Source organism: Silurus meridionalis, chromosome 27 (genome assembly GCF_014805685.1).
Source record: "Silurus meridionalis isolate SWU-2019-XX chromosome 27, ASM1480568v1, whole genome shotgun sequence".
In the NCBI taxonomy this organism is placed as follows: domain Eukaryota; kingdom Metazoa; phylum Chordata; class Actinopteri; order Siluriformes; family Siluridae; genus Silurus; species Silurus meridionalis.
The window spans coordinates 16,839,683-16,866,581 of record NC_060910.1 but is presented as its reverse complement, the minus strand read 5'-3'; the positions used below and the strand labels follow the sequence as shown (position 1 = coordinate 16,866,581).

The following is a 26,899-nucleotide window of genomic DNA, read 5'->3' as shown; positions in this document are numbered from 1 at the left end:
AATATGGTTAAGGTCGTAGTTTCATAGGAGGGTACTCAAGATCTTCCATAAACTTCCAACCCATGTAAAGCACAGGGACTTTGTAATGCTTAAACAGTCTCATAGTTCAAGTAAAAGGAACATTTTATTCTCACATCCATAGATGTTTTAATCAATTGTGTGTCGCCAGCTTTTGTTGAGGAGTTTAGGGAAGAATCCTGTTATGACTGTGATTGTCAGGTGTTTCCAATACTGTCGTTTTGGAATAGTTCTCCTTTATTTTGGTAACAGCGGCCTCTTGTGGACGAAGTACAAAAACACCACTCGAAAACATCTCTTGTTTTCCTGAATGCTTACATTTATTTACTGCTAAACAACATTACAAATGCACAGTATGGGCTTTTTAAACAATTTCAAACGTTCCGTTCAAGTAAGCATAATGTCACGACAACACGTACCCTCTAAAAAACAGAGGGTAGATCTTCGATAGCACCACTAATTCAGGAAAAAAGAAAAACAAAAAAACAACAAAATATAAAGACATCTTTCACCAAATAAAATCAATGAGCTACATACAGTTGTTAGATAATCCCTGAAATAAGTTACTAACTGAAGCTAGGACTGGAGTAAAATTGTAATGCTATGAACTTAAATAAAACCAGCATGAGACCTTCAGTGGAATAAAAAAAAAGGGTTCATATTTGAACTTTAAAGGTATTTAAAAAAAAATAATACAATAGAAGGAATCGGGCAAAACGCTAAACTATATAGCCAAAGGTGTCTATAAATATATATTTTTTAATGTGTTCATTGAAATGCTTCAGGGGAGATTTATTTACCTTCTCTTAGACAGTACCTGAAATTATGTGTTTTTGAGCTTCTAATCTTTTAATATTTGTAAAAATGTACAGATAGCTAGCAAGTTGTTGTCACTTAGCCTGCTCTGTGCAGTATTTCTTACTAGTATCCTGCCAATATACTAGTTGTTCAATGCACTAATATACACAATGTTATTTCTCTGATAGCTAGCTAGCAAGAAATGTTAAGCTAGCACTATAGATGACTAGCATCAGTCAATAGCTAATCTGCTGCTTGTACATCATAAGAAATTCAAAACTTTTAAAAGAAAAATCAAGATTGTCTATTTGTTATTTTGACTGCCCTGATTTTTGGGGTCGGTAAAAACGATCTTTTATTCAATAGCGCAACATTTCTTGGTACCGAGAGCTCTGGGAATGAAGTGTCATTGTTATCACTAATGGTTTCTGTTTTATTTCTCCAGAGAACTGCAGCTGTACGACATAAACTCACGAAATATTTGTTACTGAAATGATGTTAAGGCAGCTAATCCTATTCCCAAATCTGGACCCAAGTCCTTTTGTCTTGTTTGTTTGTTATGGCTATAAAAAAATGCATAAAAAAAAAAAATCAGTTGAATCACCAACATCAATTGGCTGATGGAGGCGTTTATGTTTTTATTACCTCAAGCCACCTTGACACACTTTGAGATTCATTGCGTTGGGGTTGTTTTAACCCACGGTTTCATTTCTGGATGTCCGGAGCTGGTAGTGTTGGAGATTTGCTTTGTACCAATAATCAGTTAAACAAAGAGTACCACAATATTAAGAGAAAGATCCATGAGATCATATAAAAGATTAATCATTATCACAATCATATGATTATCATCATTACATGCCCAAAATTTTGTTGTGTTTTTTCTTATACAGCTGTTTTTTTTTGTTTTTTTTTTGGTGTAATCAGGGGTTTGGGGGTGTAAGGTATGTTTCATCCCAACAGAATCGCAATGGATTGTCGCATGTCATAGTCGCATGTATTTAGCACCGAGTATTCAGGGTAACGTAGTGGTCCAACCTCCCGTTGTGTTGTTCATCTTTTACCTGTGGGTCACCTGGTTGTTCAAAAGGCCGGGAAACAGCTCTTCTGTTTCGCCGCTCACTGAGCCACCTGCCAAAAAAGAGAAGAGACTTTCCTGAAGACTTTCTTGTGGTGAAAGTTAAATCTTTACCTTGAAACAACACTCCTGAAGACTCCTTCCAAAAAAAGAATCGCAAAAATGTAAATCAATGCTTATACACATTTTTTTAGGTAGACTCTTCATTTGAAAAGACCATAGAAGCGGAAGAAATCAACACCTGTACATATGTATGTATGCATGTATATATGTATGTAAGTATGTGTTAATACTAAATGAACCCAGATAAACTGCACGTTTTTAATCATCATGAATTGAATGATCTCACCTATATGGCAGTTGTACATCCATATGCGGTGGCCATCGTAACGAGTCCTGCATTTCACAATGTTGTTGGTGTAATCAGACTCGGCCACCTCGTAGTTGGGGTTGATGACAATCTGTGAAACACAAACAAAGATTAGGCTCTGAGATTGAAGCAGAAATTCGGTTCTTCCCCAAATTGTTAGCACAAAGCTGGAGGTAGAGACAAGATCTGATGTGTGAATGTGGGTGTTTTTTTTTTTTTCATAAGATATCGTTTTAGCTGATGTTCTTCTTCTTCTTCCGGCTTCTCCCATTAGGGGTTGCCACAGCGGATCATCCGTCTCCATAATCCCCTGTCCTCTACGTCTGCCTCTTTCAACCCAACTACCTGCATGTCTTCCCTCACCACATCCATAAACCTCCTCCTTGGTCTTCCTCATTTTCTCCTTCCTGGTGGCTCCATCCTCAGCATTCTTCTAGCGATATACCCCATGTCCCTCCTCTGAACATGTCCAAACCATCTCAATTTCACCTCTTCCTCACCTTGTCTCCAAAACATCCTACATGCTCTGTCGCTCTAATAAACTCATTTCTAATCCTGTTCATCTTCGTCACTCCCAACAAAAACCTCAACATCGTTTCAGCTGATGTTCTATGTTCTAAAAAAGTTCCTTGTTTACGTCCATGTTCATCATTTACACAGAAAGTCAAACTCAAAAGTAAAAAACAGAGAAGAATGTTACATGTTGCATTTTACATTTATAGACCCCTATTAACTAGTCAAGAACGCATGTTATGTCGACTTATCATAATAAGAAGAAAGTGAACTAGCACTAGTGCTATTTCACTTTCTTCTTATTATGATAAGTTGATAAAATCTAATCTAAACACAAGACCCCTCTCACCTGGAACAAATAATCCCCTGGCTTGACGTCAGTGATGTCCACCCACTGGCAATCAATGTCATGTCTGTAGGTGTCCCAGCACCCTACTGTGATGCCCTGTTCACCAAAGTTGGCGCATTCGTATTTCTTTTCAATGCCTGGTTAAAAAATAAAGACTTTAAACAGCCTGCACACACACACACACACACACACACACACACACACACACACACACACATACATATACTGCCACCCCTGACCTCATATATCTGTTTGTCATCTCAGTTCAATAAAATGTATAGAGAAATTAACCTATGGGATGTTTGATGGGAGAGATTTTTTTTGAGCCGCTAGAGGGAGCCATGCGTCTGTATTTCACATGTTGCATGCCACAAACCTTCATCACACTCCGAGTCTTCGAGGCAGAAGCTGGCTTTGTGTCCTTCTGCTACTTTGGAGCCGTTCAAGCTAAGCAAATCATAATACGTGAAGACCTCCATGCTGTGGTAATGTCTGAAAAACAGGGGTATTAAAAACATCCATGATGACCATCTGTGCCACCTTCTAGCATACAGAATGGTGTATATATAATATACTCAAGAGACATAAACCAATCATTGGCATCTATGGGTACTAGAGGTAGACCGATTTTATCGATATCGATTGCTAAGTTGGATCGTACTTGTCGATAACCGATTAATCAACAGACAATTTTTAATATGAATACTGGATAATAATAAAAAAATGTAAAATAATAATAAACCTTATTACAAAAAAGTACAGAATCGTGAAAATGTGCCAATGGAAATAAATATAAATATATGACTAAATAAAATATAATCAGATAATGAATAAATTATAAATAACAAATATAATATAGAGCTCTCCAAGCACCGTGCTGTCTCACATGTAAAAACAAGCATGTATGTTCAGTGATTGGCCTCTAGAGGCCGCTCTTGTAATGACAGTGGAAAAAAAATCGGTTTTGCCCATAGCCTATAGTTACAGCGACCAATTATCAGTGCCGATTAATTGGCAAAACCGATTAATTGGTCGACCTCTAATGGGTTCTTCTGATTGTATTCCGCTGCCATGTGATAAATAAAGGGAATCAATGTGCTTTTGTTTAGGTGTGTATTTTGAGTTGTTGATAACTGGATGATCGGTGCAGGATACAGAATTTAGGACCAGGTAGTGAAACATGATTGACTGACCTGTGACAGTCGTGCCAGACCCACGTTTCCCTACTGGCTTTGGGTTTGAAGTCAGATTGGCCGTTGTTGTGGATCTGGGAAGAAAAGCGCAGCAGGCGTCGGTATGAGTTGGCCGGAGTCGAGCTGGACGTAGAGGCCAGGCAGTTCTCCTCGTACGCACACTGCAGCATGAACATGGGCCTGTCCTCGATATATGTCGTCTGCTCCACCACTTGTGGGTTCAGCACCAGGTCCGGCGCAGCTGCAGCAAGTGTGCAGAGGAAGATGTCATTACAAATACACGTAATCATAGGGTGTAGCATAGCAATGCATCATGGGTGACGATCTTACTCTCTGAGCAGGTGACCCCGGCAGAGTATCGCGCCCCTCCTCTGGGGCAGTTCACGTGCTCTCCGTGATGCAGACAGTGAGACAGGGACATCTCAGTACCAGCACAGCGTACACCACTCATCACTACACCGTCAGCGCTCACTAACCCGGGCCAGTGCCACGTTTCCTACACACACACACACACACACACACACACACACACACACACACACACACAAAAACTTACTAAAATAATTACCTTCTTCATTTGATACACACTGTATTTTCACTGATGACAATCTTGTGAGCACAAAAATGTAGTTTATAATAAAACAATTAAGGCATTTATTTTTCTTTTACCAGTGTAGTTAAACCACTAGAGGGAGCCATGTGCCAGTTGTGCATATATATATATATATATATATATATATATATATATATATATATATATATATATATATATATATATATATATATATATATATATATATACACACTCAGCTTTAACTACATCATACTGACTCAGCTTTAAAAGCATCTGTAATGAATTTCGGTAATTAATCGCATACCCCGATACACATATATAAATCACCCGCAGGCCTCTTTGAGGTCCAGATGTATCCAGATGTCGATATAAAAGGCGAGGGGTTGGATCGGAATTGCTAGCACTAAGCACAAGATGGCCATAACTGTCACAAATGAAATGTGGCTTTTCAATAGAGGATATGTTTGTGTCCTGCATGTGTGAGTGTGAACGTTTCATACAAAATGTTCCAACAAAGATCGGAATTGCAGTAAATGATTTCTGATCTTCCATATGGTTTGCATGTTGTTGTTTTTTTCATTACTTTCTCCAGGCTTTGGGTGCGTTCCAGTGTGACCCGTGAAAGTCCTCGCCGATTTGTGTTCGCATACCTGGAAGGCGTGGCTGGCGTAGCCGAGTCCGAGTTGCCTGCACACCACCATGGCCTCCATGGTGCTCCATCCTTCTCCACACACCGTGCCCCAGACCATGGATCCATTTCGCTCCATTAGCACCTCGACCCGCCCTTCGAACGGATTACGGCCTCCGCTCAGACGCAGCTGTGTGCGAGCAAATGGTATCTCCTAATTATTTCGAAAGTACTACCAATTTCCAGCAAATTTTGACTGAAAGTGGTATAGGTTGGATAATTTGCAGATATTCAGCTCCATTTCAATCAAGCATGGAAGTGCCGGGGTATGTGAAGTACTCACACGCTGCTGAAAGCCCATAGCGGGAACGTTGCAGCGGACTCCAGCATCTTCCTCGTGGTTGCATCCTTCTGAGTCTTTGTCCACAATGAAGACACATTCGGTGACAGATTTCTCAAACCCGGTGCACTGCACCTCATTCATGTGGACCGGGCCCATTCCTGCAACGAAGAACCATGAAATGTTAAAAAAACTAATACTGAAATTCCTTTCATCAGTCAATTCAATTATACAATGTGATTTCCTAAGTCAAGAAAGGAAGAACGAATCGAATTAAAATAGACATTGTTGTAGCCAACCTTGACCCAGTTGACCTCCTGAGAGCGCCTCCTTCGCCGTTCCAAAGCCGAGCTCTCGACACACCACCGTCGCAGCCACCAGGTTCCACCGATCATCGCAAATGGTGCCCCACTCGCCATTTTTCAGCACCTCAACCCGACCCTCACCGACGACGGCGCCCCCTTTCAGACGCACCAACGGCTGCTGAAATACAGAACGAATCAAATCAAGTCCCGAAACAATCTTGAAATGTGCTTTATCAGCACATTTCTACTGAATAATCATGTTAAAAAAATCTAAATACTATAATACATAATTCACCCAAACTGTCTTTGCCTGTTCTGTCTCCAGGAAGTTAAAGCTCTACCTCTGCCATGTTAATCTGTATTTTATGTGACTTTCAGGACATGCCTCAGTCTCCATAGTGTTGTGATATGTCGTATTCACGTAGCAGCAGTGAGAAACAGTTTAGTGAGAAGAAATCAATCTACATATCATATATTGGTCACAAATTATTGGTCGTTTTATAAACAATAAAATATATAAAATATAGCGCAGCTACTAATAAATGTTCCAATTATTACTAAAATGTTCAAAACGATAAATCTCGATACAAACGCCAATTTGTGTCTGACACTTTTTATATCAATGCATCACATCTTTAAATGTTATGCTTTTATAACATATTATCTGACCATCCCTATTTGGGATGCACAGTAGATCCAGAGGGGGTGCTAGAGAGGTGGAACTTCAAGTTATTTTTTCCGTACATTACAATGAATTTGACATATTCATTTAAATTTATTTCAAGGTGATATTCGATAAATATTAGAGGGTCAAAAATATCTATATGACTAAGATTATTGCTGTACAATCGAAAGCGATGGGTCAATAAAACACCGAAAAGGCGACTGGAGTACTTTGGGGTTTTTACGGGCTCCTTTCTGACATGGAGCACGCAAAACCTGCAAAGCACGCAGGTTTGGTCAATAATCATCCTTTTTGGGAAAAATTTCTGTGCGAGCAAAATTCGAGAGGGATCGAACGTCATCCCTTATATCAATGCCGGCGTAATCATAGAGGTCTGTCTTGAAATTGCAGGGTTGGGAACGGAGCCTTCGGGGCTACGAAGCTGAAATAAATGTCCATCTTAAAATACATGGAAATGATACAGTAAGGGTACTGTGATGGCAGCTTTGGGGTAAAAAAAAAAATGTCGGTTTGTTTTTAGGAGGCTATAGAGGAGAGGGAAGGGTAAAATGTCTCAGGATAAAACATCTATGCTAATGACTCTTCCTTTTTTTTACTGCATTACCCTTAGGGGTGTCTTCAAGTAATTTTTTCTTTTAACACACATTTTTAATTCATACAATCAAAGTGAGTCAAGACATAAACCTGAAATCGAGCCATCCACTTTTCAAGATCTGAAACACACCTCATGTCTGAAGGCTTTCCTGTAGCCAGATAAGGGAGTCGGGGCGAAGGCTCTGCCTGGCACACAGCTCACTACGACCGGGATACCCTGACGACATGTGTTGTTGGTCAACATTGAACGTCCCAGGTTACAGCTTGAGAGGTGGGCTTCATTTCCTGTGCAGTTTACCGAGAAATCCCAGTACGAGGGCGGCTTCCTACGTGCAAACATTCTGGAGAGAGCAAAAATAAATAAATCCTTGTTCTTATTGAAAGAATGATTGATCTTGCCACAGACCAACCTACCAACCGCAGACCAACTACATTGAGATTTAGCGACCCAATACGATTCTCTCAATGGGACTTTGCTGATTAATACAACTGCTTTTGTTTTCCAAGCTTAGATAATTGACTTCAGATGAAATTGTCTATTTTGGGGTGGGAAGAAGGGGGGTGATATGAACTTTGTGTGAGAATATCAGGGTGAGTCTTTGGTCATTTTTCTGGTCCAATGGATCCAGATGCATAAAACTAAGTCTTTTATGGTTAAACAGCATAAAATTACTAACTCAAAATTTTGTCCAAAGTATCTACAACTACATGTGCATGTCAAATCAATTCAACATGTCTTTCAACCTGACCAACAAGGAGAGTTTAGGTTAAAAAGATGACTAGCATGAGTGAGTTATCTCAACTAGCAAGGGAAGTGATGTAATCTCTAGGGTGCCCTTGTGGAATTATCCGGAAGCAAGAATGCATGTTTAAGTTTTTTTTCCCACAGAATTGCATTGGCTTTTAGGCATTTCGGTCTAGGATTCCAGACAAATTCAAGAGTTCCTCTTTATCAAGAAGTGGAGGATTCAGAAAGCTATACAATTATTACAAGCATAGCGGTGGTTTTTTTTCGTACTTTTTGTGGTCATTTGGAAGCCAGAAAGAAGCGCCAATTCCACTTATGTAATATCAACCAAGCAAAACTCCAAAGAAAACATTTCCCTTTCTTCCATTTTCACCGATTCGCTCTATCTCGGCTCTTGAAGTGTTTCAGGATGCACGATTCCAGCCACATTTGTTTCTCGTTCAGACCCTAATCGCAGGAATGTCCTTTCGCTGGACTCCATCCAAAGCAGTCGGCATGAGAAAAAGCACTCGACGGGGACGCCGACTTATTTACATGCACTGAAATCCTGGCTAAACAAGTCGCTTCTCCAGGCCACTGATCATTTATTAAAAGTGACAAATGGGAAAAAACCTTCAGATGGGAACACAACCTTCAGCCACCAAAGTAGCAAGCAACCCTCATACAGTAGAACTCTCATCAAAAAATTTATCATCAATTTATCAAATTTAACATCTGATCCTTAACTCCTTAACTCTCTTGAACTGTGGGGTCTTTTGTCAGCCTTTTATCATTCCTTTCTAAGATACTTAACAATTACAAGGTATTATTTCTAGCAGGGCAGGCATCCAAACATTCATGGCTTTTCTTTAGATTGGACAAATTGAAACGACTCTTCGGAGACGATTTTTCCTGGAGGTTAGTAATTTGTGCACACTGTCATAAAACAGTCGATATTTTCCGAAAGACCAAACGGAAAAGCAGCTTGTGTTTACTGCCATTATGAAAGAGTCTTCTGTTTCCATCATGATTTACAGTGAAGTCAGTGGATAAATTGGTTTGTGCACTATTAATGTATTTAGGTAAATTAAGGCAACATCAATAACCAGTATTGAAAAGGAAAAAAAAATATTAGAAATCTCCAAAACCTCCATAGGAAAATGCTGTAGGAGTTGCAGGACAGTGGTAGGAATATTGTAAAAAATAAATAAATAAAATATATATATATATAAATATGATGAAAAGATTGTCAAAAAGAGTTTAGAAAGCTTGTGGCTTGATGTTAGTAACTATAGAACGGTGATCTAGACATTTAGGAACAGGGATTGGACATTGTGAAGTGAAGATGGTGAGGTTCTGGAAAATATATGATAAGATTTTGTAATGCTGACAAGGATAAATGGTCATGGAGAAATTGTGGAATGGTGATGGAGAGATTATCAAATGGTCATTGCAAGATCATGAAATTGGAATGGAGAGATTGTGGAATGGTGATGGAAAAAATCTATGAAATGACAGAACCTGAATTGGTGATCGGAAGATTATGGAATGGTGTTCGAGAGATTGCGGATGGAGATATTGGGGAATGGAGATGGAGAGACTGTGGACTTGTGATAGAGAGATTGTGGAATGCGGTGGGGACTTAAGGAAATAATGGCAGATTCTGAAATGATGATCAGAAGATTATGAAAAGGTGATGGAAAGGTCATGGAATTGTGGAGATCCTTGATTGGAATTGTAATGGAAAGATTGTAGGATTGTGATAGAGAGAATTTAAAACAGTGATGGAGAAACTGAAGGAAAGATTTCAGACTGCAAATTAGTGAAGTTAAGATTATAAAACAGTGATTGGGAGAGATTGTGGAATGTCGCTTTACAAGTGCAATACTGCCTCATCTGCTAGAATAGACATTTTTAGGAAAAGCAGAGCACACTGACTTGTAGACACGTGCGTTGTATTTCTTCTCAGCAGGGAAGCCGAACATGCCACAGATCACCCTGCTGTTCATGGGAGTCCACTCCTCATCACAGATCTGTTTCCATTTGCCACCATCTTTGACCTCCACATAGCCCTCAGTTACAGGGATTCTCTTCCTGTAGGAGGCCAGAATTGGCTTGATGCGTGCATCCTCCACTTGGATCGTCAAATGCTGAAACGAGAACGTGAAAACTGTTTAAATAGGCAAACACTGACCTTTTATAAGTGAAAATTAGTTTCACAAATAATCTTTTCTACAGAAGAAAAAAGATTCAGTGCTGTGTATTACAAGTAGAAAACTCCTGTTGCTGGCAGTTCAGTGCAGAATTTTATGATTCTTTATGCTGAAACAAGCCTCTGGCAGCAGAGCGCCTCCTCTTCTAAGACAATGCCAACAATGTGAGCCTATTATAGCAGATTACATTTCATAGCAATCAACATCAAGAATGTGAGGTAATGGAGAATATGGAGGAAAGGAGGAGCGGTCTGGATTTCGATACAAAGTTTACAGCTCAGAAAGCTGAAATATGTTGAAATGTAATTAGAATCATGCCAGTAATATGATGTACAGAGTTACTTAGACTTATTTTATTCATACAACTGCAGGTAAGGGCCTTGCTCAAGAGTAGAAGTTCTAGCAGCAGCATGGCTGGGATTTTACCTCAGGACTGTTCGTAACCACAGGAGTTAACAAATGAACAATCACTTCACAATGTTGTTGTTTTTTTTCCCAAGTTCATTTTGGGGGAGAATTTAGCCTCTGATTCTGCACAAACTCCCATATATTCAATTGCTAGTCAGATGTCTATCAGTGCTAACATAGCATTTGATGTTCAATGACCAAACCACACTATACAATAAAGATCACTTATCTGAAATAAGAAATGAAAAAATAGTACAATTAGAAAAACCCATACATAACAGACATGGCTAGCATTATGTTTCTTTGACATACCATATACCCAACTAGTGAAATTAGTACAGCTGGGCTGGGCAAAAACACATTTAGTAAATAAATGTTAGCAAGGCTAATAATAGTTAAGGCTAATAAATGCTAATTATAGTTAAAACTAGCTAACAGCACTACACATAGCCAGGACAACATTGCTAGCTGCACACTGTTGAGTAAAAAAGAAAGAAATAGGTTCTCATGAGGAACGTCTCAAGGTTACGAACGTAACCCTAGTTCCCCGAGGGAACGAGACGCTGCGTCGAAACGCTATGGGCGTTCCCATAGCGTTTCGACGCAGCTCGAGTTCCTGAAGGGGAACTAAGAATTAAAGCTAATGAGGCAAGCTAACAATGTAGATAGGGAGCATCACTTACTACTCATTATGCAAATAAATTCTACTCATTATACCTGCATCATTGCAAAAAGAACATATAATACTGACTGAAAAATATTGATACTAAAAATATTGAGGAGCACAAGCTAATGTTGAAATGTTAATGTTGACTAGTCAGCTTAGGGGGAAGGCAAACAAATGCTTAGTAAATGTCATTTCATAGAGCAGTTAGGATTCAAGCAAGGTGGTAACACTGACATCTACATTTAACTAAACCACAGCACCTCACACTATAAACCTACTGCTGGAAAGCAAGTGGAACTCAAATGGAATTGGAAGAATGGAAGCTAACTTTGTTTAACCTCATGTTGGTATGAGAAGGTCACTAAGTTTATCTGCAATTAGCTATGCTCAGCAAAAAAAAAAGCCTTCCACAGCATGACCTCATCTTCAAGCATACACACACCCACCATATACAGACCCCATCTGGAATAAGTATAATGGCTTCCCTGAAGTCTTGCAAAGTTTTCTGACCACAGCAGCTGAAATGGACATGGAAATGTTACACTGTACTGAGAGAGATGGCAAACAGAAAGTTTGCAAAAATAATCTAAAAGTTTAAAGTCTAAAGCTGCCAACCAGCAGAACATCCTTCCTATTTAATAGCTCAGGATTTTACCATATGACAAATGAAAATAGATTTTTTTACCACAGTGATGTACAGTAAGTACTAGATTCTAATTGGTCATGAGGTGTTGATTAATTTCCTATTAGCAGCAGTGGCCAGAGTAAAAAAGCTTTTATATTATACAAATGGCTTAATATGGACCCATAGACCTATAATTCATGAGTAGTTCAATGTAAATGCAAGCCAGAAACACCCAATAACCTTAATTCATGGACACCTGTGGTCAAACGGAACTTCGGGTGGCTGCACAATTATAGGTTTAAGACTGCAGTTGACCATTAGAGCCATTTATAAATTTTGGTTAACCCTTGGAAGGGCTGCGATCGGCCATAAGAAGAACATCTGCAACTGATTAGCATACAGTACAATCCGCTTTAGCTTCCAGTGTGTGAGTAATGCCATGTGTAACCAGATGTCTGTGATACTGAAGAGAGTTCTAGTTAGTTAGCAAACATAGCCCAAGTTAAAAAATGTAGTTTCATTCATTTTTTTTTTACTAAGATTAGATACAATATACTGTATGTGAAGAAAGATATTTTACCTATATACCTGAAGGCTTCTCAAAATCCCAAATTTTTGTGTGGTACATAAAAAAACAAAAAAAAAAAAAACACTGAATCTGTGGTCATTAACTGAATGGTCAAATATATAATATAGCATTCGTTTCAGGGCTGTGGCATAAAGACACACACAAAAAGTCTGCTTCACACTGCTGTTATCTATCTATCTATCTATCTATCTATCTATCTATCTATCTATCTATCTATCTATCTATCCATCCATCCATCCATCCATCCATCCATCCATCCATCCATCCATCCATTCATCCATCCATCCATCCATATATCCATCCATTCATCCATAAAAATCTTGTGGACACCTAAATATAATATTCCCAAACATCCCATTCCACATTTAGTCCTCATTTGCTTTATACTGTAATATTATCCACTCTTCTGGGAAGATGTTCCACTAGACTTTGGAGTGTGCTTGTGGAGATTTATGCTCATTCAGCCACAAGGGTTTAAGTAAAGTCAGGTACTGATGTAGGTGAGGTGAGGAGGCCTGGGGTGCAGTCAGCTCTACAGCAGGCCATTAGGGATCTTCTGCACGATTTCAGACTATGTGAAGGATATCTTCATGCTTGATTCGCTTTGAGCAGGGCCATTGTCATGCTAGAGCACGTTTTGGGTCTATTAGTTAAAGTGAAAATTTCACGCTACAGCATCTAAAGACATCCTATACAATTGAGTGCCTCAGTAACAGTTTGAGGAAGAAAGACATATTACGTAGGACGGCGCAATTGCTCATGAATTATGAATGTTACATCACAGTATGCTTTTCGATTTTGAGGTAGCGCAGAGTTCTTAAATCTAATCCTAAAACTGTAAAATGGAAATAAGGAACGAACAAACTTAATTTTTTTCCTCAGTTTCATTATTAACAGTACCTACATACATACCAATTTATAGCATGGTTTAGGAAAACAGGACATTTTGGAACTAGGTTCCATTTAGTATTCGTATTCTAAATTCAATAAAGAGTGCAAGTTAAGACAGGAGTTATATGCGGTCAAAAGGACACTCGAACGACACACCATCAAAATAAGATTGGATTACAGTTGGATTACAGCTAGCATGTGTAATAGAGTGATCATTTGTGATTGTATGTGTGTGTGGTATGGTTTTCATTTGAGCGTGCAGTCAAAACACAACTTTCCAAAACAAGACAAAGCCACACACAGGTCTCAAACACTGTTTGAAATACTTTTCTGAGGTAAAAAAAAAAAATGTGGGTAGTCTCAATCGGCTCTTATAGACACATACATCAGATATTATTTTGTTGCTCGATTTCCTGTCATCTTTTCAGCTCACATTAAAAAGACTTCATGTGCCTCCAGACACAAGGAGGAAAAGTCAGTTAAAACCAGGGGAAAAAAATCTTACTAAATTTCCTAAACACATGTGGCTTGTTTCCGCAGATGGAGATGTGTGTGTGCTTGCATGTGTGTGTGTGCATCAGGGGGATGTTCATCAGCTAGAAGATCAAGTAGGAGCATGTCAGAAAGAAATAAAGCCCCCTTCAGGCTCCTTCAAAACAAGGAGAAGGAGACAGAGGCACAAGCGGTGAACCTGTTTCAGTAGAGGAACGAGGGAGTGAAAAAAATTTTTTTGAACGTCTGATGGAACACATGTGCATGTCCAGTTGAGAGAAAGAGAGACATGGCCACAATAGTGGAGGGTGTCTGGTTCTTATTCTGTACTCATACTTGTATTCCTAGAATGCAACATGATCTCCAGCAAAGTTTGTTAAACTGATGGAATTTCTTTCGCTCTTGTGTCATGAGAATTAGCTGTGAGAGCAGAAGTAGCAGTATAATATTGAACAAGAAGCTGAAAATCCCTTTCAACAGCAAAATATTAAATTATAAATTGTCTGAATCAAAAGGTGTCAAATTCTACGTGTAAAAGTTACAAGGAAAGTAAAAGGATCGAGTGGAGTAAAGGGACTTGTAAATCTCCAAATTGCCATGTACCGAGTTACAAGCATACCTCTTGCAGCTTCAGACTACCCTGAAAAGTGCAAAAAAAGTGACTATACTGCAGAAATAATAACCCAAACTCAGTAATTGGCAAACTGCAAAAGAATCGGGAGGTGTTTGAGAGTCTGACAGTGGCATTACTAATAATTAAAATTATTTGTTCACGGTATTTATTAAAAACTACAATCTCTACCAAAATCTGCAAAGGTATTGTTAGGTGTAAAAAAGACAAAAAAAAAGGGAGATAAAGAAAATGGGTGCAGATGAACTAACCCTGGATAAACGATTACCTATGATAGACCATTGGGAATAATGGTGAACAATAATTGGACATTGGGGGAATTAGAGATCAATGGATGGTCAGTGGGAGAAATAGTATTCGGTATTTTGTTATTAGGATCGTTGGTGATCATATATTGGTTGTTGGGAGTGGTGGTACACAATCATTGGTTGCCGGGGTATAGGGTTGCAAAATTCCAGGAAGTTTCAAGACTGGAAACTTTACATTGGAATTAACAGAAATAAACTGGGACATTTCAAAATTGCAGGTTTGCCTATAACAGGTAATGTAGCTAAGAAATGTAGCTAAGGAAAAAAAAAACTTCTTGGTGAGTATTCATGCAAATTACATACATATTATATAGGTTTATGTTTAAAACTTCCTTTTGCTGCGTGTAAGCTATTGCACAACAAAATTATACGAACAATTAAATCAAAGTCAAAAATGGCATTTTCCATGTCAGCTTATGACCGAACTAATGTTAAAATTTATATGTGATACAGTTCATATAAATTTCCCCAAATTTCTAATAAATTCCCATAAATTCCAGGTAAGGAATTTCAGGCACTTGGAATATTTCCAAAATTTCCCCAGATGAAATTTTCTTTCACCCCTTTGCAACACTAGTTGGGTACACAGGCTCCCTCTAGCCTGCCAGGTTTCTTAGTGGAAATTGACCAAAATCTGCTCTTCCAATAGCATTGAATTGTCATGTCAAATAAACAAAAACTTCCGATGATCTAGAGTTATAAAAAATTCAGATGTTTCTAGGTTCATGTTTTACATTTGCCCATTTGGGGGGCACCCATGAAGGTTTTATATACAAGTACAGGTTTCTATTAGAGAAAAGTTTCCAGGTAGAACCTTTTTTTTAGAAAGCTTGAGCCGTCCAAAGAAATGCCCAAAGAACCTTTAGGGCACCGTGAGAGTAAAGGTTTCAAGAATAGAGATATAACGGATGACAAATCAGACTGGAACGCTTTAACTGTATTTAAAGCCTGCAGATGAGGTGCCATGTTGGACCATTTGGACCACTTATCTTATCTGGCATGTCTGGACTGTTTCAAGGTGTAAGTGAAAAGCATGTCAAGTGCAGTCTCTTGTCTGAATAACTGAAAAACTGAAGTAAGGAATAAGTAATGAATAAGTTGTACCACATTTTCAGGAATATAGATTTTGGATTCACACAGCAATGGAGTATAGTAATATGGTGTAGTTCGTCCCTGAGTGCTATTTCGGAATAAAGTCTGCCTTGAAAGCCGCCCAACATGTAGTACCAGTAGTATACTCATTGGCGATACTTAAAATTTCTACGAGATTCTCATGACTCCACTGAAAACAAGCAAAATTACCTTTAACCGTATATGGCTAGATCAAGCATATGTAAAAAAAAAAACTTAAACAACTTGTCCTCCAAGTCTCTGGTGCAAAAAAAAGATCTTATAACATTTTCTAAGAGATGTTACAGCAAGCGTTAACATGTAATTTTTTTTCCCCAGCACTAGCAAATCTTACAGGCTCCTAGCAGCTGATCTCCTTTTACTTAAAACAAAAATGTTCCGTTTTAATGGGTGGGAACATTTATGTTGGTGCAAATGGTTTACATGATTAAGAAAAACATAAGCACGCCCATATAAATCTTGGTACCACCAGAAACACTGATTGACAATTATACGTTCTGCAACAAGGTTTAGCGAGCAATTAAAGAAGACCACAATGGCAAACAAAACAATAACGATATGGCAGTGTCAGTGTATGAGCACATGGCAAGGCTTGTAGGGCCGTAATTAAGAGGGGAAAAAACCTGCATTGTTTAAGTGGTAGAAAATGTGGAAGTGGGAAATAAAAAAGCTAGACGGGAATAAAACAAGAGTCACGTGCGGTTTCACATTTCGTAGGTTGTATTTAAGGCTTCATTAGAGCAAGCTTGAGAAGTTGCACATGTGGTTTTTGTATGTGCGAGAGAAAGAGAGAGAGAAAAAGGATGATGTCATGCCACTTAAAGAACACAACATATAGACCGGACCCCTGCTGACAGTTAATCTCCATTTGAAAACATCACTGTCATATATTGAGTCAAAGCCCAAGGGCACATATGCGCCCTTTAACCTTGGAAAGATTAAAAGTAAGGGTATGTTGTCTGTAGCTTGGTTAGTTAGTGGTATTAGCATCTGTTTGAGCACATGAGGTGAAAGAGCTGTACTGGCTATTTTATACTTTTATACCGAGATGAAACGTCGGGATGAAGCTCACCTCACTACTATGTGGGAAATCGTTAGCCGAAGAGAAAACAGACCAACATGTCAAGGTTTCGGAAATTTAATTACAAGCTGAATCGTGGACACCAGTGAAGACCACATGCTAATTATTACATTAAAGCAAGTCAGCTAGGCTGGATTGTAGCTTTAAAGTGCTCCTCATTTCCTGGCCATACATCACTGCAAACTATTTACCATAAGAAACGAGACGCAGAGCCCGCCGAGATGGCGTAATTTAGTCCAAGGCGACCTGGATTAACCTGAATCCAGGTTAGTTCATTTGTCCTCACATGTTCCTTGAAGTTTTAAAAGCACGGTGTAAAAGACGACTGCTGTGCAAAGCCAGACACACACACAGCTGTGAATTCCTAGATCACCTCCAGGCCATTTCCTTTTTTTTAAATCAGCCCTCTCTGTGTAGATCCAACTCCAGACAATTTCAGTCACGTACTCAAATTCAGAGTGATGGAAAAAGGTAAAAACAAAACCTGCTCAGACTCTGAAACGCTTCATTTAATACGACTTGGGGTTACATGGGGAAGTTCGGGAACATATGAGTCATTGTTTGGAGTAGAACAACAGGATCTGCAATGATTCTCCTGCTGGAATAACACTGTCTTTAAGGATAAAACCAGGGATTTGTTTTAAACCAACTTTCTCTATAATAAGGCTGATGATTTCTGTGAGATCCATTTGATTCTAAAATTATTTGCAAACGCCTATTATGAGGTAATTATGTGGAAAATTGGGGGTAAACAATGAGAGGCAAGAAGGAAGTGGGTATAAACTCAGTTACGCTAGATCATTTCTGCCCAACATACCATCTGTTAGCATGGTTACTGTAATATTGTATGTTTAAAAGCATCGATATGTATTTTGACCTACATTTTAAAAGGTACCAAGATTACTTTTCATCATCAAATCTTTCACATCAGGATTATGTTCATGCTAGCCATCATTTAAACAATCAATTAGCAATAAAACTGTTGTTAATTAACCCTAGCATCCCTTGGTGAAAAAATGCGCTAGTTAATACCCAGTAACTTAATACAGTGGAACCCGGTTATGTCGATGTCCTAGGGGGTTGCCAAAAAGCATCGAGATAACCGATGATCGAGATAAACGAAAATCAAAATGGCGGCAATATATTAACGTGCTTGAAATTTCTTTATGTACATGATGTGCGTTAATAAATGAGAATGTGCATGCACGTGTTTTTGAAGTTTTTTTTTACACAACAGCGTTGCCGCGATTTGTTTAATGAAGGCATGCTATAAAAATACATACAGTACATGTTTATCTGTCAGGAATCCACCTGCCACGCCCCCTTCGGCCCCCTTCAGCGTGTCAGGTGTTTTCTCGGCCGCTTTCTCTGAAGCTCCTGGCTTCAATCACGCACATATGGTGCTCGTTTAGCATCATCACCAGCTCCTATTTAAACTTCCACACTCACCGTCCGTTATTGTTGGTATATGTTGGTTCACAGCGGTCGTTGTTATCGCTCATGTGTATCCCGGTACGTGCCTTCCCACCGGCACTCTCTCAACGGCTGCTCTTTTCTTCCCAAAGCCGCGCCCTACTAACACTACGAACACTAGCACTAACTAACAGCAGAGATTCACCAGTATACAATACAACACCTGTAGCAGCTGTAAGCCTTGATTTTTCCACCACTTCCGTGAGTTCTTCTGCGGTTGCACCGAGATAACCGACGTTAAATGGCAAATTTTCCCCCCTTGTGCTCGAGATATCAGGGTTCGGCGACATAAAAAAAGTCGACATAACCGATAAAAAATGCTAAGACAAAGCGAGAATTTGGCGGTTCCACAAAACGTCGACTTAATAGGGTTGTCGAGATAACCGAGGTCGAGATAAGCGGGTTCCACTGTACATATCGTTCTTTAGTTACTTGTTCTTGTACTTTTGATTCTGAAGTACTTTTACCAGAGGATTTATGCATGTTTGCAGCACTGCATAATCACAGTTAGCCAGAGAGAAAGAACACTCTGCCAAAGCCTTTTCGACTAGCTCCGCCATCAGTCTTGCAAAAAGCTTCACAACAAATGTCGCAACATTTTCACACAAACTCCAAAACATGATGCATGGCATGGGTTAGTGGTTTGGGCATCATCTAAACTCTGGAACGAGAATATTTTTTCACAGCGCATGGTTGAATTAACACTGGGACAATGCTATGCATTTTATAGTATCACTAATGAGTTCATGCTTGCTAACATGCTGGCTAATTCTTACTCATTCTGAACGATGCTAATCCCGTTTCTTTTCAAATTTGAATAACATTTTGTTATTTCTGCTTCACCTCTATTACCTTGAACATCAAGTGCCAGATGGGGGAAAAAAAAATACTCTGGTGCTTTTTTCTCTTTAGCTCAGCTGGCAGCCATTGAAGCAAATCTGACTAGAAGAAGTCTGAAGGCCAGATGTCTAGACACATGAAGGCGTGCACGCTTCACTTGTAATTTTTTCTTCTGGAGTAAAAACAAATAAACAAACAACCAGAATAAAAATGTTGCGTTCTGTCTGTACTTTTTGCTTTTTCTTTTTTTTGTTTTTTTTGGCCCGTTGTAAGGACAAGCTGTGCAGAACTCAAAGCCCTAATACGAACTCCTCTAGCGAACAGTGACAGCAACAGCAACAGCAGTGCTTCATACATGAATAACAGAATTACAGCCTAAAACTTGCCAGACAAGTGAAAAAGAAATTACATCCCCAAAAAAACCATACCTCTTCAAAAAAAAAAAAAAAGGAACCGCAGTGACTACAACTAATCGCAGGGGCCAGATAAAAAAATTATATACCATTGCTATACTGTTGAACCCTTTTTTCCAAGCGGTTGTTAAAAATCAGGGCTTTTGGTCAACAAAGACAGTTGGATTGCACATGCATATTTTTCTCTTATACTTTTGTGTAAAAAAAAAACAAAAAAAAAAAACAAGTAGCACACATGGCTTCATCATTATCTCATGGTGGAAACCCAGTGGTCAATGCACTTGGCTGTGACCGAACAGTTACAGACTTGAACCGGTCTCCTAAAGTTCTGCTAATGATAACAAGCCTGGGAATGCAGAGAAATTGTTGCTTCATGGTTCCACAAATTTGAAAGAAACAAAGACATGCTTACATCTATGTTATTGGTGACTGAATTTAGGAATCTGAATCCTGGGATCCTCTTGTCACTGCAGACAACTCCAACATCTTCTGAATGTTTGCAGTCAGACACACCGATTCCATTAGATCCGCACTGTGCCAGGGTGCTTTCCTTTCCAGTGCAATGGACATTATCAAACCAGATGCGGCCTAAAAACCCAGGGGAAATCAGTCAGAACTTCTTTACTTGTATGGAGGGCTTCAACTTTATAACATAACTACAACCAGATCAAATGTGCACACAATAAATGAAATAGTTCCAAACTAGTGTCCAGTACCTTTAGTTAACCCTCTAAGTCATGGGATAAGACAGCATACCTTCTCCTTTCCCGTATTTAGCCGAAGGCAACACAGAGATTGCGTTGGCGTAACCCAGCTCTCGGCACACCACTTGAGCAGCATGGTGGTTAAAGTCATCATCGCAAACGGTCCCCCACTGGCCATCGTAATAAACCTCTACGCGTCCCTCGTTGTGCTTTCGTTTCTCTCCGGCTAAGCGTAACTGGATCCTTGGCACATCAGCAGGAATCTGTGGAGGGGTGTAGTGATCCTGCTCGGGCTCAGGGTAACCATGGGGGTAAAGCAGATATTCGTATTGTGCTTGGCACAGGCACCACATGCATGCCAACAGTGGCAGACGGTACTGGAGAGACCATCGTGGCGGCATCGTGATGTCCAACAAGTCTGAAAATTAACAGAGCATTTAAAAAGGCACATTAGTGTAATAGATCCAAGAGGAAGGATATTAAAGAAAGGTTCAAGAACATGGATACCAAGGAAAGAGCCAGAAGAAGTGTTTTGAAGAAGGGTTCAAGGGGAAGGGTACCAAGGAAGGGTCCAAGAGGAAAGGTACCAAGGAAAGAGCCAAGAGGGAGAGTATTAAAAATGGGTTTTAGAGAGGAAGGTTACCAAGGAAGGGACTAAAAGGAAGTGTACCAAGGAATGGTTATAGATTTGTGGACATTCTGTTACTGGTAAACAACCAACAACCAACTGCAACCTGATACAAAATGGAGTTACTCTTACCACCCTGCTAGTTGATTTCTTTCCTACCTGTATAACAGCATGTCCCAGCATCTTTTATTACTCATATATCACAAAAATTTACCAACAAATACAATTTGGATTTTCAAATTTTCATTTTATTTGTTTAAAGTGTACTTGTAAAAATAAAATGACATCCTTGCCACCATTGATACTGGAGACTCCGTCAATAAAGGTTACAATAAATGTCTTGCTACAGAAAGCTTCACTATATCATGTTATAAATTTTATACAGAATTACTATATGAGCTTCTACTATAGAACGAATAATGCAATACATTTGAACAATAGCGTCAATAGAAAGCTGCACTAATATCAGACCGTTTGATAAAAAAAAGAATAAAAAAGAAATATGAAACAGAAATTTGGTCTTTTCAAATGAAAAATTAAGCTTATTGAGTTTAAATCCCAGACCTGTCCACATTCCAATGAATGACCTGCCAGTTGCAGCAGTTTAGATTCTTTCTCATTTGCTTTGGAAAGGAAAAGTCACTTTAGATAAAAGGTCTACTCATTTGAAACGCCAAAGTTGAAAAAAATTACAAAACAAAAAAAAACGTCAAAAAAACAAACAAACAAAAACAAAGGAACGACAAGAATGTGCCTTTAGCATGTCAAAAATGAAGGGAAATTTAATTAAGATTTTTTTTCCACACAAAAAAATTGTCTCCTTTTCAAAATAAACACAGTATGTCAGAGGTAATCGAATGCAACCGTAAAGTAACAACATGTTACATCTCTAAAAGTTTGTTGTCAAACATTATCCACAGTCAGGATCTTCATGCAGCCCACATGCAGATGTGGCAGGCTCAATCCCTGAGAACCCCCAAAACAATTACTCACACTTTCCATCTCTACACCGCGAGGCTTCTCTCGGGCAGAGAACAGCGTGGCACTTATTACACAAGGTTTTAAAAATGAACACGTTACAACATGGTTTGAAAAGAAAACCAGAAACCTTGCTCAGGTTTCTGCAGCTAGTGCATGGGTAAAATGTTTTTTTTTCCTTACTAAAGAAAGATACATTTCTGATGTATGTTTTGGTGCTCGCATTGAGCCATTAAATCCGTAGTTATGAGTGGATAATGCAGGCAAACTTTGACGTATCACCGCACAGAATTTCAAATATGTTCCATATTTATTAGAGAAGGAAACATCTGGGAAGGAGATTATGAGCAATGCTGAGAAATTATGGAACAATGAAAGAAAAGAGATTACTTTACTATTTAGCAGGAAAAACAGCTAGCAATCAGGGTGAAGCATTCCATTTAGTACATTTGATGAGTCAACAAATTGTCCTCGGAATTCCAACGGAAGCCTAAAGAAGTAAGGAAACTTAGTCTAGAGTACATTTACGCATTGTCTGGAACTGTTACATTTCACACTACGACTATATAAGCCTGGCTCATTTGCACATTTTGCCCCCAATTGCCCCTGGCCACCATGAAAAGGGATTCCAGGATCAGCATGGAGGTCAAGGGTCATAGCAGCACAAACAGTAGTGGCTTCCAGCCTACAGATCTTGGATGACTTTTCTTCTCACGGCAAATCTAACAGCCGATCCCAGCAGAGCGTATATTACCGAGCCGGATAATTAATTTCTGTGTTAACAGCTTGTTCATGCGAACAATGGTTAAACGTCATATGTTGATTATTTTAGTGGAAGAAGTCTCTTTTGCAAGCCAGTAGGATTTCCATAATGGGAAAGTCCTCGTGTCGGAGCGACGGTCAGAAGGGTAATGGTTTGAAACGTCCGTAGAACAAGTTATCACTTACACTATAGCAGCTACATACAGTCGTTCCATCAGGTTCTCTTATACCACCATCTTGAGACTCAATATAGAGAAACATATAGCTGTTCGATGAAGACTGTTTTTCATTGGAGACTCTTTCCAAAAAATAAGAGAACAGGGATGCAAATCTGTCCTCATAAACCACTGGTCCTCACAAAGAGGATTGCAGAAGTACTGCTGGCAATCAAAGGGTCAATATAATGTTTCCATTTCTTACACCACTGAGACATTTCGAAGACATTACAATCTGAACATAAAATTTCAGGCTACATCCTTCAGTCCTGATACTTCTCTCTTCTGAATGACATCATTGACATTAATCATCCTAGTTTAAAGAACTTCTACCCTACTTTGTCTGTGCAATTGCACATCAAGAAAAACAAAGCCTGAAGAATTAAAGTCACATTTTTTTGATCGTCTCGTTGCAAATGTCGCAAATCACATTGTTGAACTTACCCTTCTGTGTCCGATGTGGCTTCAGTCTCCTCTCATCTGTTTCCCAAAAACTCCCTCAACTTTTTTGTCTGCAGTCCAGCCCGAGTCCTGGGGTTGCCAGGTTGGATCCACCTCTTGTTGGGCCTTTATATGTTCTTTTTTAAGGGTTTCCCTCATGACTCGTCTTCACGACACAGAAGTCTCTAGAGTACAACCATAGAATGAGATGATACGAAAAATCCCTGACTCATGACGACAGATCAGCGATTAAGGGAAATGATAGTGATGCTAAAAACATGATCACAAACGTTTCAATGTTCCTTTCAATTTTGCGTTCACTACTGTATTTGTACAAACCGACCTGTTTGGCGTCATTCTATCCCATCTTATCCTGTGATTAGTGGATTTATGATGAGCCTTAATGCAGAAATTCAGACATATCTCACACTTTGATATCAGTCTTTGGTCCTAATGAACTATTCTTTCATGATATGAGAATTTGGGAAGCACAATTGAGTTTCAAGCTGCGTTTACAAATACAGCTACTCGCACCAACAACGCAGCCAGATACCGTTCTTTTTCAGCAAGAACTTGGCATATCGAGAAGATTTACTTCACATAAATAGGAATTATTTCTTATTTTTCAATGCATTCTTTCATTGCACAAACAATCCAGCCACCCTGTCTTCAATTTTGGGATTGATCCATGATTTGTAGAATGTGTGAGATATTTTTTTTTTTTTTGTCAAAAGCAAAACATTCAAATATTTCATCAATGTTCTTGTCCATTCATGAAAACCTTAGAAATGCAGTTTGTCTAAGAATAATGCATTCAAATTACTAATCTTTTTTAAAGAAAGGTAACAAATGAGAAGTTCATTGCAGTCTATTGAATATTAATAATATCACTGATACTGGTCTTGAAGGTTTCAGCAGCTACCAGTGAGAGTGAAGACAATGAAGCTAGAGCCAACCACCACAATTTTTGTGCAATGCTAGTTTGCATATGAACGTTAATGAAACTCAAGACAGTATTTCTGCTATTGCTTATGTATTTTCTCTTTAGTCTCTAGACACTGTGGTGAGACCTGAGATGTTGTATGGTTTAGAGACAGTGGCATTGAGTAAAAGACAGGAGGTGGAGCTGGAGGTAGCAGAGCTAAAGATGTTGAGGTTTTCGCTGGGAGTGACGACGATGGACAGGATTAGATATTCGTTTATTAGAGGGACAGGGCACGTTTTGGAGACAAGGTGATGGAGGCGAGTGAGATGGTTTGAACATGTGAAGAGGAGGGACATGGGGTATATCGGTAGGAGAATGCTGAGGATGGACCCACCAGGAAGGAGGAAAAGAGGAAGGCATGCAGGTGGTTGGGGTGAAAGAGGCAGATGTAGAGGACGTTGGGGTTTGGAGAAGGATGATCAACTGTGGTGACCCCTAATGGGAGAAGCCGAAAGAAGAAGAAGAAGTCCCTCGACAAAAATGGCACAAGGATAAAGTTATCTGTACGAAATTATGATTAGAATGTTAAACCAGTCTTACTGGTACTGTCTTGAGATACGCTCAAGCATGCGTCGATTTTATCACGCTAACGATAAAGTAGCATCGATCATGTGAGCTCACGGACCAGTTTTACATTCATTGTCATTATTTTGTTGGAAACCTCCATGCTAGTGTCATTTTTGTTTCTTGTTACCTAGAAATAAATGTTTGCCATTTATAAATTCATAAATGCAATGTTTCGCCACATTGCTGTGAAGATATTTTATTCAAATTAGTTCAGATTATGTGATTATTATTATTGTTACTTTGCTGAGAGGTTAATGAATTTAGTAAACCCAGTACTGAATTTCATTTCATTCCACACGCATCCCAATTCTTTCTTTCCGTCTTTCTGCACTGTCAGTGTGTCTTTCTTTCTTGCTCGCTTTGTTTACTTCTTGCGTTCTTTCTTACTTGCTTGCGTTGTCTATCTGTCCTACCGGGGTTTCGTCACAATCTGGCAACCCGAGAGAGTCACGCCTTCCTGTACTGCACACAAACCCCGCTGGGATGCTCCGAGTCTGTACGTCTCTCGAGTTGCGTGGAAACGTGGAAGACGTGCAGGGCGAAGACGTGAAAGTTTACACGGTGCGCGTGCAGCTGGCGGCCGTGCACGTGCTTGCGCTAAAAGAAAATGAGAACCACGTGTAGGATTTGGTGCAGGATTTGGTGGGATTCTCCAAGCATCAGGGATCTGATGAGCTGTTTTCATGAAGTTCCTTTGGAAGAGCGCCCCCGCGTGGTTGAAAATGACGTGTACTTCAGCGTCGCCTGGAAGTCAGGATCATTGTGGTTTCATCCAGTGCTCGAATTAAGTCAAGTCTTATGGGGGTCCCCAGTTGTTGTGTAATTCATATATGTGTTGCTAAAATAATCTTGGGGACTCCCTTAAGTCTATTTTTACTTGCTTTGGGGATCCCTAATGCCTTATGGGGGGGTCCCCCATTCAATTCAAGCACTGGTTTCATCCCTCGAATTGGATGAACATTCTGTGGAGAACCTTGTACACAGGGTCTCCACACTTAGAAGTCTCATGGTCACGTGTTATCTTTAGTAATACATTCAATAACAATGATAAAATACCAAGTAAAAGAAATAAAGTTCCATGTTTGTGGTGCCAAAGAAGACATAAAAAAATAAAGCCATGCAAAAATAATGGAAATACCCCAAAACCACAAAACACAATCTCTATGTACTCTGTCTGCCATCTTTTTTTTTTTTTAACTGTCCAAACATTCCTTTGTCCACCATCATTACCTTGGAATGCCCAATTTATTTCAAATAATGGTGCCAGAGATCGTTCATCGTCATTTTTTAATTAAAAAAAAATAAAGTGGCACGTAATTCACGTTTAGCCGCTTCATGACCCCCCGGCCGTTACTGTGCTTTTTGACATTCTCTTGACAAATCAACCCTTGAAGAACACAACATGTTCCTGCTCATTACTGCTTGGAGTGTTCTGATTCTAATCGCACAATCACCTCTTTGAATACACTCGGCTTTGTGTATTTTCCTGCAAGACAGAATAAAAAAACAAAAACCTTGGATGCAAATGGATCGAGACTAGCGTGAACATTTCAGCCAAATTAGTTACAAATACCAGAATGTGAACTTTACACATGCACAAGCATGCTTAGCATGTGGGTTCGAACTATCCCTTCATTTGTTTTCCTAGCTACAGCGCCTAATGCATCGGCCCTTCGGCGCAGATCGAC

General features: G+C 39.3%; 1 protein-coding gene across 2 annotated transcripts; it reads right to left on the bottom strand.

The window, feature by feature from the left end:
• Window positions 1–316: 316 nt before the first annotated feature.
• Window positions 317–26,352, bottom strand: loxl2b (lysyl oxidase-like 2b). Of its 2 annotated transcripts, none has more exons than XM_046842211.1 (15): window positions 25,599–26,352; window positions 23,663–23,844; window positions 20,688–21,053; window positions 20,344–20,519; window positions 10,108–10,319; window positions 7,573–7,783; window positions 6,158–6,338; window positions 5,862–6,019; window positions 5,541–5,708; window positions 4,647–4,812; window positions 4,317–4,557; window positions 3,500–3,615; window positions 3,124–3,260; window positions 2,241–2,352; window positions 317–1,944 (listed from the first exon to the last, which is right to left on the bottom strand). In XM_046842211.1, the coding sequence occupies exons 3-15, from the start codon at window positions 21,034–21,036 to the stop codon at window positions 1,874–1,876; spliced, it is 2,298 nt and encodes a 765-aa protein (XP_046698167.1). In that variant the 5' UTR covers window positions 21,037–21,053; window positions 23,663–23,844; window positions 25,599–26,352; the 3' UTR covers window positions 317–1,873. The 2 variants fall into 2 exon arrangements, with proteins under 2 accessions (XP_046698167.1, XP_046698166.1); XM_046842210.1 differs by having other exon boundaries at window positions 6,158–6,341; window positions 25,599–26,351.
• Window positions 26,353–26,899: the final 547 nt, after the last annotated feature.